Source organism: Triturus cristatus, chromosome 9 (assembly GCF_964204655.1).
Source record: "Triturus cristatus chromosome 9, aTriCri1.1, whole genome shotgun sequence".
Taxonomy (NCBI): Eukaryota; Metazoa; Chordata; class Amphibia; order Caudata; family Salamandridae; genus Triturus; species Triturus cristatus.
This window is the reverse complement of record NC_140592.1, coordinates 1,043,761,989-1,043,781,882: the sequence shown is the minus strand read 5'-3', so window position 1 is coordinate 1,043,781,882 and position 19,894 is coordinate 1,043,761,989. Positions and strand designations below refer to the sequence as shown.

Sequence of the window (19,894 nt, the reverse complement as noted above, 5' to 3'; positions counted from 1 at the left end):
CAGCAGGACGTGAGTTGGGGGATGAAATTCCGGAGGGACAACATGTGTTGGTGAAAAGGACCAAGATTATATCTAGGACAATCTTTTATCCAAGAATGGAAGGACACAAAAATGTGTACGTGGTATGATGTTTAAAGGAGTATGAGAAAAGGACTTTGGGATTGAGAGTACATGGATGTTCTCAGGTTTTGATTTCTTTAAGACATCCTTGTAGAACTGTGTCTTCAACTACTCTGGCAAGGTGGGTTACAGAGCTCATTAAAATGGCAGGCATTGATGTGAGTGCTTTTAAAGCACATTCAGCCAGAGGAGCAATAGCAAGTAAGGCATTATTGTCAGGTAGTCTCATGAAGGCTGCAGATTGGTCGAGTGATTCTCCGTTTAAGAGGTTTTATTTTAAACCGGTGGGAAATGATGTACAAAGAGTTATAGATGAGTTTTGGACATGCATAATATTGGCCTCCATGCCTGCCATAAAATACCGTTTTTTTAAATAGTTTTAATGGGTAGAAAATCAGGATTTTATTAAAGACACAGAGGCTAATATTATCTCTCCCTAGTCTTGTACCCAGTCCTATTGATGTGTTTGAATTTGTTTTCCAGGACAAAGTCAAGAAAAGGTCTTCGAAGAAAGGTCTCCTGTCATTATGGAGAACATGTACGGATTCACAGCAAAATAGGACTTATGTTTTTTCTTGAGATTTGGATTGAACTTTGAGTTATTTCGCAGCAAAAATAGAAGGAAGATGGCTGCTGGTTTAATGGTTATATGCATGTTCTAAAGAGTTCTCTAATGTTTTTTATTGTACTATTCTAAATCTAAGTACTCTGTTGCTGCTGTGTATGAGGGCCTTAAAGGAGACAGTGCAAAATATTAGCCTCTGTTTCTTTAATATAATTCTGATTTTGTACCCATTAAAACTGGAAAATCTGCATTTTTTGTGAGATTTTCCTCCAATATTCAGATAATATGGTAGAAGCATTCTGCCAGTAGATTCTACCCTGGATCAGCATAATTCTTAAAGTTCACTCTGAAGAAAACTATTCTATTAGTTTGAAGTTTGGCAATTCTAAGACAACTTTTTTCTTTGTTGGTATTTATTTTGAGTACTGTGAATACTGTAATGTTTCATGTATTTAGGATTGCAAAGGTCCAATGAACTACATAATAAATATAATAGATACATTCCCATTGTAACTTTCTTTGAATATACTTTGCACCAAATCACTGCTGGGTCGAGTGGAGCTTTCTACTGTTTGTTGGGGCTTAAGAGGTACATGTGAGCATTTAGCAGTCTGCAGTAAAACTGTGGATTCTCAGATAGCCCTTATTAAATCAGTCTTCTTTTCATTTATTCTCACAGGTCAACTACACATCCAGAAGTTAACCAAGCGTTTGAAAATGTACCACGCATCACAAGGACTGACTCGTTCTGTGGAGGAGGATCCCATGAAAGAGTTTGTCGGATACATCAATGTCCAATTAATGCATCTCCTGTATTTCCAAGAGACCCTCTGCCTTCCTCCTCTAGCCACTCACAAAGAGCAACCTCAAACAGAACAAATGGGCAGGTGCCTTCTACCACAATGGATTTAAACCCAAATCGGAGATGCTGTTATTGTAGTCAAATAGATTCCAAAGACAGATACACAATGCCACATTTGCCAGGTCACGAAGAGAGAGGAAATATGTGTTCTAACCAATCAAGTTTGAATCCCTCCCCATCTGCTTCAGTGAAGCAGACCTCAGAAATTCATTGGAAACAGTGTCCAGGTGACCAGCAGCAGAGACGAGCAAAGCAACATCACATTGTATCAATAAGGTAAAGATAAAACATTTTCTAAGCCCCATATATTCAGAACAAGATTTTGTATAGTAGATGAGCTGTTTGTACGAAACTTCAACCCAACTGTTAACTTGGATGTCAGAAGATAATATACTGAACTGAATCTAGTCAAGTAAATGTCTTTTTGGTACATATTGCTTAATTCCAGCTTGATGCAATTTAAGTATGCAGTGCAGTGAATTTATTACTTTCTCATGATCAATATGCAAAATAAGTTAGGAGTCTGAAATCCAAATTACTGCTTCAAGATCGATACAGCAGAAGGACTAACAGAAGGCAACATCTCTCATTACTTAAGTGATAATGTTGAACAATAAACACCTGAAAATAAGTTCAATTCTTAAACCCAAATCATTCAACATTTTCCTTTGTGATGGTGTTTTGGTTAATTAAGGTTTTTTATTTGGTGATATCTGTGACAATCTCTGCCTATCTATTCATATAAAACTCATATCTTGGCTTACTTTGCATTCTAGTGAGAAATTTTGACCTGCATCTTTGACTTCACTCTACTTGCATACTGTGATAGGCTGATATTTGGTTGACAAATGTCATGCTGCACTAGAAATCACTTACGAAAACAATTAGCTGTCTTTAGGTTAGCGTGTGTACCTCATATTTACTTTCCAACAAAATATTTTGTTGTCAACCAAATATACAGTGTGAAGTGGAATGAATCCTTCCTTTCATAGTACCAGGAAAATGTGGCGAAAGCAGTAAATGAATGCTAACATTAAAATATCTATTGAGGTGAAGATTTCGCTTGAGAGTGGCTACTGTGCATGTTATTGAAAGTTTTTTGAGCTAAGGCAATAAGGATACAATGAAGACTGAAATGTAAGAAACAAACATTACTTTTTTTGTGAAGCTATCATAGCACACCATTAAGTATTTAGTTCACAGATGATACGTAAATTGACCATTTGTTGATTAAAAAAATACTATTTAGCATAAAGATACTGTATAGCTGTTGGATTACAACAGTGGGTGGCAACAAGCCTGTTTCTCGTCCAAACACTTGTAGTGCCCCCACCTGTTTCTCCCAGTTCTTTTTCCCGTTCCTTCTGCATCTGGCTACTCTATAGTCTGTGTGAGCTTAACAAGTCTGTTTATACATTTTAGACAAAGCTGCTGTGGGAGGTTTCTTGGCTTAATCCAAGTATGTCATGGTCAGCTTTTCCTCATGGTGCCTCCCGATTCCCAGTATTTCATGATAACCCCGTAGACCAATAAGTATCTCTAGTATACAAGCACCATTGTTTGCCACGGGTGCCTCCTTATTCCAAAAATTACAGTATGCTATGAGTGCCCTCCCTTTCAAAAATTAGCTACAATAGGCCTGTGTCGGTAGGAGGCCATAGGTACCTGCAGAAACCACAAATACCTTGAGTATGCTACGGCCAGCAGCACACTCGCAAGCATATCACACTCTCACAAACACTCTCTTGCTTGCTCACTCACTCTCCCTCACTATTTTATTCTAACTCACATTCACACTCCCTCACACTGTCATTCTAACTCATACTCCTCTCAATAATATGCCAACACACACTCATTCACTCTCACTTTCCCTTGCTCATACATACTTACAAAGACAACCAACACTCTCACGCTTTCATGCAGCCTCTCTCTCCTTCCCTTTTACTCACTCTTTTTAAGTCACTCAAACCACCTCACTCCCTCATTCACACCCTCACTCTTTCACTCTCTCCTACATACTCACTTTCACTCAGTCACAGTTAGACACAATCTTTCACAAACACACTCAGATATACACTCACTCTCACACCGGTACTCACTGGCTCACATACCTGTCTGAGGGGACCATAGTTGAAATATGCCTCTTGCACTTGAACAATTCAGACATCCGCCTACAGAGAGTTTGTCATATTCTTAAACAAAACTCTGTAGATGGATTGTTGCTCAGCCTCCCCGGGCCCATCCTTTTATCATCAGGAGTCTGGTGAAGCCAAAACGGCTGAGCTGCTTGTTCATGAAAACATGAAATTTGGGTTTTAATGAACACTGCTATATTAAATAAAGAGCAGTGTGGGCAGACACAACAGGTAGTACTTAGCTGCTCACAGGTGGCAGGACTGCAGTTTGAAGCCCCTGTTGAAGCACGTAAGTTAGTGGTTTGGAGGATACAGGAGAGGGGCAGGGGATAGGCAAAGAGTGGGGCTCGTTCTTACCATTGATACGTTTTTTTAAATATAATGGAACATTAAATAAAAAATGCATTGAACTTCAAAAACTTTACTCTTAGTTATTAGGCTCTGCTGGTTTTTTAGGCGATCCTTCTGGAAATCAAACTGATGTCAAAAATGGTGTGGATAAGGTATTTAACAGACTACTGGATTAGAAAACGCATTCAACTCACTTAGCCAGCCATATCTTTATGCAGACTTGAAAAAAATGGATTTGAACCAACAATACTAAACTGAATTGAACAGCTGTATATGGACTCATGGCCAGAGTGCAAACCGGGAAGATATATTTTGAGGAGTGGTCGATGACGAGGGGCTTATCCAACTATGCCATTTATTACTGATCATGTTTGCTTTGGCCAAAGATACTATGGCAGAACACTTTCAGAGATACAGAGCAACAGGAGAAATAAACATAGTTGTGTCCCCGACAGAATACCCCCATATATGTATGATGTTCTTTTGTACCTTAAAACTTCCGAAAACAAACAACTAGACTACTTCGGTAAACTACTAGATTTAAAAGTAAATCGGGGAAAATTGTATCTGTTTCCTATTTATGACACAAACGTAGATGAACAACAATGGGCATTCACAATCCCCTGAATCCTCGTACCTTGACCTTCAAGTATCTTGGGGTCCAGATATACCATGTGGGTAAGGACCTTACAGAGGGCAACATCCTCAATGCAATAGGTCAATTAGGAGTTCTGTATAATTCTGCAGTGTTGTCCCTTTCTGGATGTATTTGTATTTATATTTCTAAGCGCATGTTCTCACAGATGTTTCTTTGAACTAAACTAAAAGAACTCCTGTAGAAAAGAGTTAAATACATACATTTAATAGGAAAGGTAAAAAAAGTTACATTTTTAAAAATGTATGGAAGAGAAGAAGAGCAGGGATAGAACATGACTCACTCACATGGGAGCTTGTTCCATAGCCTAACGGCCACCATGCAGAAGGCTTTTCTTGCTCAAAGTTGAAGTCTGGGATTAACTAATGTCCAGCAGAAAAGGCTACAAGAACAATGGGTCTCGGATGATATGTATAGAAGAAATTTAGCAGCCAAGACCTGAAGAAAGAGCTGAGGACTACCTGATGCAAAACTGCCTGTCATAGCCTTAAATACAGTCTTCTTCTTAATAAGTAGCCAGTGTATCGGTTCTAGGACTGATAAAATATGTTTTCAGGTAGAAGTATCAACAATAGCCAAGCAGCCGTATTCTACACCAACCGAAGAAGCTTCATGACTTTGTCAAAAATACACAAGTAGCAGGAATTGCCATGATCTAGACGAGTTTGAATGACGGCTAAGACCATTGGCATGTGTTAGTAGTGGCTATCTATATGGGGTAAACTTTTCCACAAGACCTTCAGCTGCCAAAAGCATGTACTGGCCACCTTGGAGACCTGGTATTCTAAGGAAAGATCTACATCAATGTGGATACCTGGATTCAGCACAACCTTTTAGGGAGGAGGGCAAGGAGTCATTGCTTTAGGGCAGGCAAAAAAGTACAACTTGTGGATATCATTTCTTGTAATAATCACTTTGTTTTAACAAAGTTTAATTTTAGGTCATTGACAGCCATCCAATGGAGAACTAATGTGAGTTTTGTAACCAATAGCGAAAGTTGTGACTGCTGAAGCTTAGATAAATTGGGGTTTTGCCAGCATACATATACAAGAGAATACCCGTGGGTTGAAGTAGTTGGGCAAAGGGTGCCAGAGAGATGTTAAATAACACTCAGGTACTCTGCAACTCATACACCAATTTTAATGGGAAAGAAAAACAATCTGTGTACGAGAGGAAGGACATTATTCAATTCATTTAACTTAAAGCCAATTGCACCCTAGATCACTCAGTCTGGAGAGAAAAATGGCATGCTGGATAGTATTAAAAAAATGTCAAAAGATCTAATGAAATTGGGCCATGGATGTCACCGTTGTCAATACTCCGGCTGATGTAATCTAAGACAGAGGTGACAAACAGCTCAGTTTTATGGCCTGAGCTAAATCAGACTTGCCAAGGATGGAACACGTAAGTAGTTGAAAACTGAGGTTGATTAAACAAATAGCTTTACCAACATTTTTGTCAGAAATGGCAGTAATTAGAAGGGACAGACATATTTGGGACTGGTGGGAGACAACCTGGGCTTTTTAAGAAAGGCTTAACTTCCAGTTGTCAGGGATCCTTCCTTATCCGAGTGAGAGGTTAAACAATACGGTAATGTCAGATGCAAGGTCATGGTCAAATTGGATGAACATGATGGTGGATCGTAGATACAGTGGCTTGGAGTGGAGATGGCCTGTGTCACGTCTGTGACCAAAAGTTCTGTAAAAGAGAAGCTGATAGACACTGCATTGTTGGTCATAATGCATGAAGATAAAGCCTCCAAAGTAATGGCCTTCATGTGGGGATAGTATCTTTCTCAGTAAAAGCCTTGGGCTCGATTCACAAAAGTAATATGAGACAAAATCCTAACTTTACGACTTTTGGTATTCTCAGATTACTTTTGTGAATCGGGCCCCTGGTTATTAATGGACTTGTCAATAACACAACAGATAAGGTTTCACAGAGGTGTTGTGAAAATGGGAATAGGGCTTGATTGACCCAAGTGGCTGTGAGATCTCCAATAACTTTAAACAGCTCTTTGGCTAGTTGGGGACCTGATTGACACTCTGATAATATCTATGTTTAGCTAAGTGTATTCATTGTTCGTAGATAAATAATGCTTTGTTATAAAGTAATTAAGAATTTTAAGAATCATCAAACCACCAGCAGCAGTATGCCCTCCTCATTTTGGTTTTAAAAGTTTGGACCTCTGTGGAAAACCAGGGCTTACATATGGAGTTACGGTTAGAGCCGCAGGAAGATGGTTAATGTTCTTGACATTTGGATTTGGACATTACATTTGAAAAGATGATGAGACAATGCCAACTAATTCTTCTATGGAAATTGAGCTCCAATGTCTCTCAAAAACTGTGAATCTTGAGGCTGAGTCTGGGGCTCAAGATGGTTTTGAAATCTGAACAGATAAAGGTACCCCACATGATGAGACAATGTCAAAGGTATATTTGGACAGGGAGTGCATTCAGTGCATGTCAGCTGAGATGAATTGGTTATCAAAGACATGACTTCCCTGGTGTGTAGCTTCATGATGGAGGGCCTGACTTATAGTTCGGTGAATGGGAATCTCTGTCACAAACAGAATGGATATCCAATCTGCAGTATTACAAATGCATTGAATCCTGTCGTACTTTTAATGCAGAGGACAAGACATCCATCACATTTGTGACTTAGTATATCACATCGGCCAAACTCTAAATCAAGCCCTGAAAATCTCTAAAGGAATTTAGCAAGACTTTTTGGGAAGATTCAAACCACAAGTTAAAATATCCTTAGATTTTGGTATGATTATTTTTCAGACCAAAGTTTCTTATATTTTCTAATAGAGTTGCAGAAAGTTTGGCTGTAGTTTGTGGAGGGCGATAAACCAAGAGCAGATTGAACCCCATTTACAATGGCATGTGAGCAGTTTGCCAGTGAAAAGATTGTTAAAAGAGTTCTCCAAAGATTGTTAAAAGAGGTCTCCTTGAGACTCACAAATTGTAGGTAGGATAGCGTTAGCTGAGATGATATTACCAACTACGTTGTTATACTTCTTTAATAGTCTGGCAGCAATATTATCCCAATCATTGTTAAAACAAAATACACACGCTCCTTTCAACATTGCTCTAGAAAGGCAGAAGGAGCAGATTAGCATTAGACAAATTTTGTCTTTTTCAACAAATGGGCATTTGGAAGCACTATTACATTGCATCACATCCCTAATGTGTCACCAAATTGACCCCCCAACCCAAAGGAATGGAAACTAAATACATAGAGCAACAATAACCTCAGAAACATTCTGGAGTGCACTGTTTGATCATTGGGATAAAATACTGCACTGTGTGGTTTCAGTGTCCATAACAAATAGCTTCAAATTAATTCAATGTAATTCCTGCATGGAGCCTACCCCACTCCTGTGGAAGGAATTCTGGACATTGCCCCAGCTGTCATGGACCATTACTACATGATATCACATGATATGGGGCTGCCTTGTCATCCATGTGTATTGGACTGAGATACTCAAGCAGATCAATGATTTTCGCAGTGATGTGACCCCGGAGAGATGCTTATTCAGGTTGTTCCTCACAGGGGAAGGGAACAACCTGGAACATGTGGCTTTGTAAATTAAGCCCTGTTACTGGAAAAATGTAGAACAGAAATGCATTGGAGGGCAGTAGAAACCCCCTCAACCAAGGTATGGAGATCTGATGTGGTTGGTTGGGTAGCAGCATAGATAGCAACCTTTTGTGCCTTAGTCATGAGAGCCACTATGTATTTCAAACTGGAAGCCTGGGAAGCCACATGCAAGGTTTCACTTAAGAACTGGAGGAAACACCCCCAGGAGGGAACACACTTATACCCCACATGAAGCAGATAAACTCATGATGACCCATAAACGTATTTGGAGGGTTTACAACCAGTTGTGTGTTACCATTCTCTATGGTCTGCTCACACCTGTACTAATTGTTATGGAACACTGCAAAAAAGATGCCTCGACCATGTGCACTGCAGTGATGAATCCAATTAAAATTGTAAAATGCAGTAATCATAATAAATGGGAGGTTTTTGTGAAAAGTATCGTACTGGAGGACTGAAATGATGATAAAATAGGATTTAAAAAAAAACAGACCACTTGTTACTAAGTTAGCTTACTTAGAAAAGATATATAACTGACACAATTCCACAACAAATCATGTTCATAGACATTAGGTTCTCTCAGCAGTAGCCTCAATGAGGACACATAGCACCACAAAAAGGGGAAGGTGTATAAATGAGGTGCCCTGCCATTCTCTCAGTTTTGTTCTAACACCTCTGACATTTGAGGTGTCTAGTTGTGTACAATCATGAGTACATAAACATCTGGCTCTACTATGCTTCAGTACCAGACACTACCTCTTAAAGCAATTTAAAATGAAACATCTGTGAACAGGTGCCCACATCCGATAAAGTTGCCCACTCATCTCACTTTTGTTTAAAATCTCTTTTATTAAATTTCCCAATCAACAAGAGCATAGAACGTTTACAGTGTTAATATTAGCGTCAAGCAAGGAGACTACAAACACTTCAGTCCATGTTGCTACAATAATGCTTATTCATCAGCTTAAGAAACCGCTAAGCATTGTCCAGGCTTGCCCATTAACAGGTAGTGACATTATCTAAAAACAGAGAGTTAGGCTAATAAAGATATAGCGACATAGATTATATCATACATTTTCCTCCTTGTACAACCGTTCTATCAGTAATAAAAAAAATAATAAACAAACCCATATAACCACAACAACAAAATAAAGAACAAAAAAAGAAAATCAAGAATTAAAAGGAAAAAAACAAATGGGAGATGGTAAGAGTCCGGGGGAAGAGGGGAGGGATGAGAGAGGGCGATGTTCACGTTGCTGTGCATGGAGACATACCTCACCTCTGGCTCCAGGAGATGACCCACCTCGTATAGAGACACAGAGGAGAGGCATCAGGTGTTTAGTGAGGCCTTTATTTGGTATGCCTCACTCTGAGGGATCCTCCCCTCTTGGGAGCAAAGCATCTTCAAACAACTGAAAGGCACATAGACGGGGGAACAGAGCAAGCGTGTACTAATTTAGATAAGTGTTGTACCAGGGGTTGCCAGATATGTGTGAATTTGGCATCAGCATGTACAAGGCGGCTGGAAAGGAGCTCCATCGCCATTACATGCCAGAGGCGGGTGAGCCACACCAAAGATGGAGGGGTTAGAGTCTTTTTCCAGTGAAGTACGATGATCTGTTTTGCTGTTCCTAACATGTGGAGTATTAAACGCCAGTCTGAGTGGGTCATGGCCTTAAGGAACTGAGGTCGAAGTTCCAGGACCACCACCCCAGGGGAGCTCAGGATGGGAATCCCTATTACATCCTTAATATGGCTCAGCACCTCTTTCCAAAAGAACGTCAGAAGTGGGCATGACCACCAAATGTGGATGAATGACCCTGTGTCTGCCCTACATCACCAACACAGTGCCTTGGAAGCTGGGAACATTTTCTGGAGGCGAAGCGGGGTATAATGCCATCGTGTCATCACCTTGTAGGAAGATTCCTGTTGTGTGATGGTTTTAAAAGTGTAATATCTACATGCCACTTCCGTTGGTATGGGTGTAAAGGCAGGGGGCAGGAGTGTTGCAAGACCTTTGTAGGTGTGGGAGATCAGGCCTCGTGAGCCATCGAGAGATCGTACTAGCAGTTCAAAAGGGGTCAATGTGCACCTGGCTCCCAACGTATTTCCGGTTGTATGTAGCCAGTGCCTCACTTGATAGTACTGAAAGTGTGCTCTGGGGGAAGATGATAGTCCTGCCTACATTGGTCAAATGTTTTAATGGTCTCTCCCACAAAGAGGTCCGCTATCGTATGACACTCTTCTGCTACTCAGTCTCTAAACGAGTTTGGTTGTAAAGCCGGGGGGAACTCAGGGTTACGTGCCAAGGGGGTGTTAGGTGAGGGGAATGAAGTAAGCCTGTGACTAATCGCTATCCTGTCCGATTTCTCCAAGACCGTTTTTGTGGGAGTAGCGATATAGGCACCTTGAGGGCGCGCGTTCTTTGGTAGCCTAGCCAGGTCCCACAGGGGCAACAAGTCACTGCCCTCTCCATATGAAACCAGTGTTTTTCGCTTTTGCGAACTACCTACTCTGAAATAAAGCGCAAGTGCGATGCCCAGTAGTAGACAAGGAGATTGGGACATGCAAAACCTCCTCGGTCTTTTGGTGACATTAAAAGTTTGTTCGAGAATCTCGGTCTTCACTTGCCCCAAATGAAGGAATTGAGCTCAGCCTGAAGGCTTAGGATGTCCCGTTGAGGGATAGAGGTTGAAAGCACCTGGAAGAGATACAATAGTTTGGTCAGAATAGACATCTTTACCGCATTGAGACAGCCCAACCACGATATTGGGAGCGACTTCCATCTTCTAAGATCCACTCGGAGAGAGCATCTGTACTCCGGCCAGTTAGCCTGATTCCAAGAATCTAGTGTGGCTGTGAGGTTGAGCCCCAGATATTGAATAGAATGTGGAGTCCATTGCAACGGGGAGTGGACAGTTAGCTTGGCAATCTTCTGAGGGGAAAGGGTGATGTTCAATACCTGTGATTTACTAATGTTAATTTTAGTTCCGAGACAGTTTCAAATTTAGAGAGCATGAAAAGGAGGGTGGGGAGGGAACTCTGATGGTCAGCAAGAGTCAGGAGCAGGTCATCTGCAAAGAGAGCTGCTTATGTTCAATTCCCGCAAATGGGATGCACCTAATCACCACTGAATGGCGTATTGCAATTGCTAACGGTTCCATAGCCAAGGCAAAGTGCAGGGGTGACAAGGGACACCCCTGACGCGTTCCTTTGTGGATCTGAATCAGGGGAGTGAGAAGGCCATTAATTTTTATTCGGGCCGAAGGTGACATATAAGAGGCCATTATACAAGATATCATCACTGGTCCCAGGCCTAATCTGCATAGAACCTAGCGGCATGCTTTTTAAAGTTTTTAGAAGTTCTTCTGGGGTAATCGGGGCTTCTAGTTTCTGATTATGAGACGATTGCAAAGATTCCCAAGTGCACGAGGCAAGGAAGGGCTCAATCTCCTCTAAGGAGATCTCGCCTTGATCATAGGGGGACATAAAAAAGGAGGAGAAAACTTGTTGCTTATCCGCTTTCGATGTGGCCCATTTGTCACCCGGTCTTGATCCTGGAGATGTGGCTCCAAGAGATGCGCATAAGGAGCCGACGAGCCAATAAGGAGCCCTCCTTGTTCCCCCTTCATAAAACTTTTGTTTCAACAGGAGGAGTGAGTGTTCAGCCTTGTTTACCCGAAGTGCTTTTAGTTGACCCCGAAGCGAGGCTAGGCGGTTTTGACGCTCTCTGGAGGGAGCGGTGTGCTCCTCTCTCTCTAGTGTTTTAATAACTCGGGAAAGGTCGGCTTTGACCAGGCGAGATTAATGCCCTCGGGCAATTGAAATTGAGGTAATGACGCCTCAGATAGTGGCCTTAAATGCGTCAAAGAATACCTGGTCGCTAGTGTTGGGAAGGTCGTTTGTTTCCAAGTACTCTTTGATTGTCTGACGTATTTCAGCCACATTAACTTGATCTTGCAAGATGTGGGAGGGAAGCCTCCAGAGAGGAACTGAGCGTGTTATCGTACCCAGGCCTACCAGGGTGATTTCAAGATGGGCATGATCGAGATCGATATGTCTGATATGTATGCGGACTCTAACAAACATATAAGTGATTGAGATAAGAAAAAGTGGTCTATACGCGAGTAGGACCGATGGACATGTGAATAAAACGTATAATCCTGTGTGCCTGGTTCTGCACGCCATGCATCCAGAAGGCCCAATGCCTCATAATCGTGCTTGAGCACTGCAAACATGGCTCGGGTCCCAGATAAGGATGAAGTCCCCCCCCCCCAAGAAGAATCAGGCCCGCTTCTTGAGAGACCAGGTCCTTTAATAAAGTCCTAATGTATGTGTCTTGAGAGTGATTAGGCGCATAAATGTTGCCTAATGTGAGAGGTCTGTTATGGAGAAGGACCAGAAGCTTTAAATACCGCCCCTCCCTGTCTCAGACCACCCGAGTACCATGTATGCGTATGCCTGGCTTGCGGAGAATGGCCACTCTAGCTGTTTAAGATGATGAAGAAGCCTATGCTTGGCCTGGGTATTTAGGGTGTGTCATGCACTTTATGTCTGCCTCTAGGAGGTGAGCTTCTTGTTTATTAGGCGCATTCAGCCCCTTCGCATTAAGGGAAAGACATTTAATCTGCGCCATGGTCAATTAGATGTGAGAAAGGACGCCATTTTACAACAATATCTCCCCACCCCAGAAGCCCCCCCAACCTGGCTGACGAGGTGTTGCTGTGAATGGGAAATGTAAGAGAGGAAACGTCTACTGATTGAGGTCCCTGAGCACAACACTCTCCACGGTCAAGGCCGTATGCAAAAAGGAAGCAGAGCAGCGGGGTGATTTCCAATTCCCCCCCCACCCAATGGACTCACAGAGAGAAAGGGGAAGAGGGAAAAGAATTGAAGAAAAAAAACTATTCAAATATAGAACAGGCCAACAGGGCCCTGATAGACCATTCCAGTCCTGGAGAAGCCCATTGATATGTACCAGGGCGACTCTGAGGAAGTCGCTTCTCATATGGACCAATTGAAGGGCCGGGTGTGCCAACAAGATCATCTAATAGGTCGCTCCCACTCTGTCTAGCAGCCGGCCCACTCTATAGTATCGGGGAGTCCGACTTAACGCTCCCCCAAAAACTCCTGGGATTTCAGAGTACAAAGTCATGTCTGGGGGTGAGTTAAGCTAGATTAAAGAGAACTCTCTTTACAGATAACCATACGCATAGATCAAACAAGTAACCCAAAATGAGCATAGTCACATGAGGTTTGAGACTCATTGCTCTCAGGCCAGGAATTCAAAGTGATCCAGGAGTTATGTAATCTTATTCACGAAAGTGCAGGATGAACAGAAGGTGAAGAAGACCCAGCCCACCCATGGACTGAAGATGGTGGATCATGTCTTGTTTAGTCTGCTGTGAGGTATCACTTGGCCTCCAAATCCACCCTCCGGGGGGAGGCCTTGTAGGCCATTCTGGGCGAAAAGAGGTCCTAGGGAGGGTAGGGCGGTAGGCCCCGAGGTCGGACTGACCACTGGAGAAGCTGCTGAGTCTCCTTCAAGGATCTAAGAGACAGACGTTTACCCTCCCAAAATTTAAAGAAAAGGGATGCCCCCACTGATACTTTATTTTAAGATCCTTTAGTTTGTCAGTTACTGATTTGAAATCCCTGCATCGTCACAGAGTGACTGGGGCCAGGTCCTGGAACATTTGTATGGGGTGTCCTCCATAGGAGAAATCCACTTTCTCCCAGTATGCACAAAGAATTGCCTCCTTCTCCGTGAAGAAATGCACTTGAGTCAAGATGTCAGGGATGAGATTTGAATTGGCACGAGGGGCAGGCACTCGATGTGCTCTATCTAGTGTAGGGGGGAAGCGTCCTCCTCACCTCATATCTCCTGGAGAAGTTCCACCGTGTAAGTCATTATGTCCTGGCCCTCCGCACCCCTACAGACCCCTCTGATACGTAGATTATTCGAGTGTTGCCACGCGGCGCCAGAGTTCCTCCTGATCCTCCATCCGTGTGTGTAGTATCCGTTCTAGGTCGTCGAATCTAATTCTGATTTCCGACACCTCGCACCGGATGTCTTGCAGGCAGGACTTGAACTCAGATTTGAGTGAACCAATTCCCGTCTGTATTTCCTGGAGGAAATTGGTCATTGAAGATGGTGTGAGGGGGTTCGCCTCAGTCCCTGCTGGGGACTCCGCCATCTTGGTGGTCTGTTGAGCCGCCGCAGTGGAAGGTGGTTTCACCCAGAGCGAGCCAACCGTTGTTTCTTTAGGGGCAGGAGGGGCTGTGTCTTTCCCCCTTTGGTGCGGGCATACTTTGATCAGGTTTCCCTTCAATCTTTATGATCCGCTCTGACTGGGCAGTTGCCAGGGCCAGCAAAGTTCCACTCAAGGGGGAGAGTGCCCCAGCGATCAAGTCTGTCCCAGCTGCCCCCTCAAGAAGGTGCAGGCAATGGGGGGCGCAGAGGGGATGGGTATTATGGGCAGGGGCCAATGCAAGCCTGCACGGTCCAGGTCTAAGGGCCCCAGTCCCGCCCGTGGCCAAAGGGGTAAAGATGTGTTGAAGCTCCAACGGTATTGTGCAGCTGATTTCCCACAATGCTCACCCCAAGGGAACCATTCAAATTACGGTAGCTCCCCCTTAAAGAAGTAGGATTAGATCTCCTCCGCACCACCAGCAAGTATCAAAGGGCAGCGAAGAAGTGGAGGGGGACCAGTAAGCTGGCTAAATGCACAGCCGATCCTCCTCTCACAACAGGGCTCACAGATGCACCCCCGCTCCAACCACGAGTGTCCTCGTCACCACCATTTACGCCACCTAGGTGTCAAACTCCCGGCCTCAGGAACGTGCAAGCAGGCTTGAAGGTGGTGTCTGCTACCCTCTCCTGGTCTGCCGCAGTGCCAAGCCCTCCGGGCCAGGGGCGGATCATGTCGCCTCCACTCTAAGGGGCAGCAGGGCACTGCGGCACAATTCCAGCACCAACAGCATGGCAGGCTCTCCTCCCTTCACGAGGAGAGGGCCCACAAGATGGCGGCTTGATGCGGGGCTTGCCAGCCACAACTGCCAGCATCTTTCAAGGGAGGAGCCTGGTCTCCAAGGGCTCCCTCCCTGATGCAGAAGAGCGTGGGGCAGCAAGCAAAGGATCCGACTCACCACGGGACCCAGTCGCCATTGGAGCAAGTTCTCGCCAGGTAGGCTGGAGGGCCAGAGGGCCGCCTTGATCATTGCCGGGCCCAGATTAATCAGGGGGGCTTAAGTGACGGGCAGGGTCCGGTCCTCTACCCCCGGTTCCTCAAGGGTGGCCACTGGGTAGCAAATCTGCTGCCGGGTCCTCCCTGCCAAGTCCACAGGCCACTACAATGTTTTCTGGCTCTGTCAGGGAAGAAGGCGGACAGAGCCGCTCCCTCTGGGAGATCCCTCGTGGCAACCCCGGCTCTGGATCGGGAGCTTGCACAGGCAGTCTAGGTGGCGTGGGGGGCCTCACTCACCCCAGGACAGGGTCTGGCCATTTCCCCGAGGTCCCGCCTTTGCTGCGTATGCTTGGCCGGCCGTCGGGATGAGGAGCAGATGCGAAGAGCATCTTACTCCATCCGTGTCTCAGCCACACCCCTCATCTCACTTTTATACCTGCTCATGGTTAAAACAGAAGCCTGGACCTTCACCTTTGCTATGTTGGTACTTTAATTTTAGCATCCACAAGCAGTGGTTGCTAACAGCTGAAACTTGTGAAGTCTGTATTATCTGTTAGGAAGGTTGGCATCCGGTTAATTCTTAGTGCCTTTTTATGAAGATTGAATTAAGATCCCTGAAAAGTCTACTTCAACAGGTAGATCTTTTCTTAGGAGGCATTTCACTTTATTTTACTTCACTGAAAGGTGGAAATATCATATTTGAGCTATCCTTTTACCTTCCCGAAATTAAAAACCTCGGATGCCTTGTGGTGCTAAGCAGTACCCCAAGCACACTATGACATAGCATTGGTTTTCCCTGATTTTCACTGTTTATAGTGAATTTAGCTAGCATTCATCAAACCTAAATAATTTGAAGGAAGTGCATAGTGCAAATACGTCTCTTGCACTTATTCACAATTTACTTATCTCTTCCTCCGAGGAGGTCCCCCTGGATCCACTGGAAGCTGATGTAACTGCTTGTGTTGCGTCCCCTCTACAAGGAAGTTCACTTCTAGGTCAAACACTAAATATCATGATACTCAACGGACACCCAGATAGTCACATCTGCAGATTTAATCAATTCATAACTTATTTTATTCACACTTCACACAAGAATTCCATTTGGAGAAATCCATCACTCAAAAACTCCATCTACACAAATTGCATACAAAGAAAAATGTGTAATGCACCTCATCCCCGGAGCTAATCAGGCTCACGAAACTCACCCAAGTGCTGAAGCACTGTCCAAGCTCCTCACTTGGATCAGTGACACTGTTTAAGTTTCATTTAATTGAGCCTCAGATCTCTATTTTTCCAAGACACATTATCAAAATGACTCCATTCAACTTTGTTCACCTCAAACATAAGCAAGTTATGTGTAATTTGACTGTATCCATTCCAGGATTTGGCAATGATGGGTCTTTGTCTCAAATTCATTCACAAGCTAAACAGTGGTCCAAGCACTTCAGCAGTGAATTCTTTTGTTTCTGCAATATCCCTACATTACAAGATTGATATTGGAATACATTTATTATCTCCAAAGCACATATGAAATAATGTACCCAACATCAGGACAAAGGTTGGAAAATAAAAGTTGAAATATATTCACAAAAGCTTTATATACAAAGCTTCCTTGCACATGAAGGACGCTGCAGTAAGAAAATTAAAGCTTTAAAGATGAGCCTTTGCTTGTTTCATGGATAGTACTCATCAGTAAATGGAAGGACTCAGCCTATTCCTACATTTTGTAAAGACTCTAAGACCCTAAATTGAACTCTGGGCACTGGGAAACTGTGGATCAATTCATTTAGGTTGAGGACGTCAAGGCCATTATCAAGCACTTGAAGCCCTATAGGGATCTGGAACCATATGAGTTTTCTGCTTTGTTTTACAAAACCTTCTCTCATAAATTATCCCAAAAAACTGCCTGATCTTTTTACTTTTTTGTACTAGCAAGGAGATTATAACATCCACAATGAAGGAAGCCCTTATTCCAATTATCCCTAAAACTAGTAAGGAAGCTAAACTCTATGCATAGTTCTGCACTGTAGCGCCTCTCAACATAGACACTAAGCTTTAAAGTAAAATTCTATCTTCCCACCTTCATGCGGTATTGTCATCTTTGATCTACCTAGACCACAGCGGCTTTGTACAGGTGTGGCACACACATGATACTATAAGGGCAGCGATGCACCTGGTTGAAAAGGCCTCCCATAAGGATATTGTTGTGATTCTCATGTCCCTTGATTGCAGAGAAGGCCTTTGACCGGGTGGTTTGCTTTTTTCTGTGATCAGTCTTAAAAGATAATGGTATTTGGCCTGCATTTCTTAAATATGTTTTCAAACTATACAGCAAGAGTTGCCCTAAATGGCCTTAAATCTGATATATTCAAATTGCAAAGGTGCACCACACAGGGCTGCCCCCTCTTACACTCATGTTTGCCTTTATTATAGAATCCCTCGCCTGCAGTCTTAGTCAAGCAAATCATATCACAGGCATCCAGTTTGGCTCCTAAAATATAAAAATAACTTGTATGTTGATAACGTTCTTCTTACGCTAGGGTCAACACTCTCATCCCGCCCGGCGAAGACTTGATCTCTTTAATTCTTTTGAATTAGTCTGGGGCTATTAGATCAATTTTGAGAATTCCAAAGCTGGTAACCTAACCCTCCCAAAAGATGAGACTAAAGTCCTAGAACGGTCATTTCTGTTTCCCTGTGCCAACAAATATATCAAATACCTGGGGGTAAAGATCACCTGTGACACCAATTACACCCCTTTAAAAGCTGCCATTAAAAAGTACATTTAGGCATGGAAATTGATCATTTCCTGGATGGCAAGGATTAATACTTTTAAAATGAAAGTTCTGAATGTGAGAGACATGACACTACAACTTACACTTTGGGTCAAAACCTCAGTCACATTTCATTCATCACATTCACAAGTTATTACTTACTTTCCCTTCAGCATAACTGGGCTTTTTATGATATATTTGTATTGGCTTTTCCCCATAAGGTCACTCCAAACTTTCAGTTTTATTATTGAAAAAAAAAATGATATTTGAGCTTTTAAAATGATGGCTTCGCGTAGTACCAGATAAAAAAGAAATGTGCATTAGACAAAACCGCATAACTGTCAATGCTGTCCAGAACAAGGGGATATGCAGTTCCCTCGATTCTGTGCTTACCTGGATGTACATGCTGCAGACTTTTTAATGGCCGCTAACTGGTTGATAAATACCATATAATGTCCTGGTGAAGTCGCTTCAGCCTGCCATGCTTCATACTTTGGTAAACCAAGTACCATTAAATTGAGTAACAGTAACAGCTATCATTTACAATGCTCAGAACTAGCAGAATAGTTGTGCGAAGCTCAAGATAGAAAACAAGGTATTGTGCATTATGTTTTCTAAAACACTAAATAAATAACAATGCACCCATTATCTGGAAGACAATCTTCTTATTGTAACAAGCATAGTGTGATATGGTGGCCCACTGTTGGGATCCAGGCTCAACAATGCAGCACTGTTACAAGTAAACAGCCCTTTATGATACTGTAGAAAAGGCCACATTGCAGAATCATGATGTTTCAGATACACTGAAAAAATATCGAAACCACAAATATCGTGGTATATAAATACCGTCTAAAAAATATCAAGCACAAAAGTATAGTTTTCCTATACTTATAATGTAATTGACAAAAATATCTAACAAAAAATATCGTTGTACACTAATATCGATTCCATTTTTTTTCACATTTATTTAGTTAAGAATAGTAAATATTAAATATAATAACATTTACGGTAATATAATGTAAATTGAATATTTTTAAATAATTAAAATGTATATAGAAATGTTATACTTATTTTAAAAAATGCACACATATATATGTATGTGTATATGTTTATTTAAACATAAATAATTTAAAAACAATATTAAAATAATTGTAATTTATATTATACTTTACTAATTTTCCTTAAAGTAAAAAAATACATAAATTGTATATCTGTATATTATATATATCAAAACAATGCCCTATCACACATAAGGTGCCGCATAAATAATGCAAAAAAAGAAGCAGAAAACTTTGGGTAGTTCCCAAGTTTAAGTGGAGAGAAGCTCATGTTTGGAGCACCCTACAACACCAGCAACACTCTAAATTTGCACACCTCAAATATCTGCTTTTCTATCAAAGGTTTGAGGCATAGGATTATCAATGTGCCATCCACATCAAAATAGAAAAGGACAAAGTCTTTTGCCATTTCTACAGCAAAGTCTTTAAGCATAGTGCCATTCAAGCTGAGCTGTAAATCGACAAAAGCCTTTTACCACTCCAGGCACAGAATTACTGCTTTGTAATAGTAAAATACTTTCTAAGCCAACATGGAATGGATAAAAGTAACCCCTGACACATGTTTAGCTATCATT

General features: G+C 42.4%; 1 protein-coding gene across 2 annotated transcripts in view; it reads left to right on the top strand.

Moving 5' to 3' along the window:
- Positions 1-19,894, top strand: part of DISP2 (dispatched RND transporter family member 2) — a 320,137-nt gene that overhangs the window by 71,800 nt on the left and 228,443 nt on the right. For both annotated transcript variants that reach the window (XM_085626880.1, XM_085626881.1), the window contains exon 2: positions 1,365-1,823. In XM_085626880.1, the coding sequence (XP_085483006.1) occupies positions 1,365-1,823 (459 nt within the window). The remainder of the gene's footprint in view (positions 1-1,364; positions 1,824-19,894) is intronic.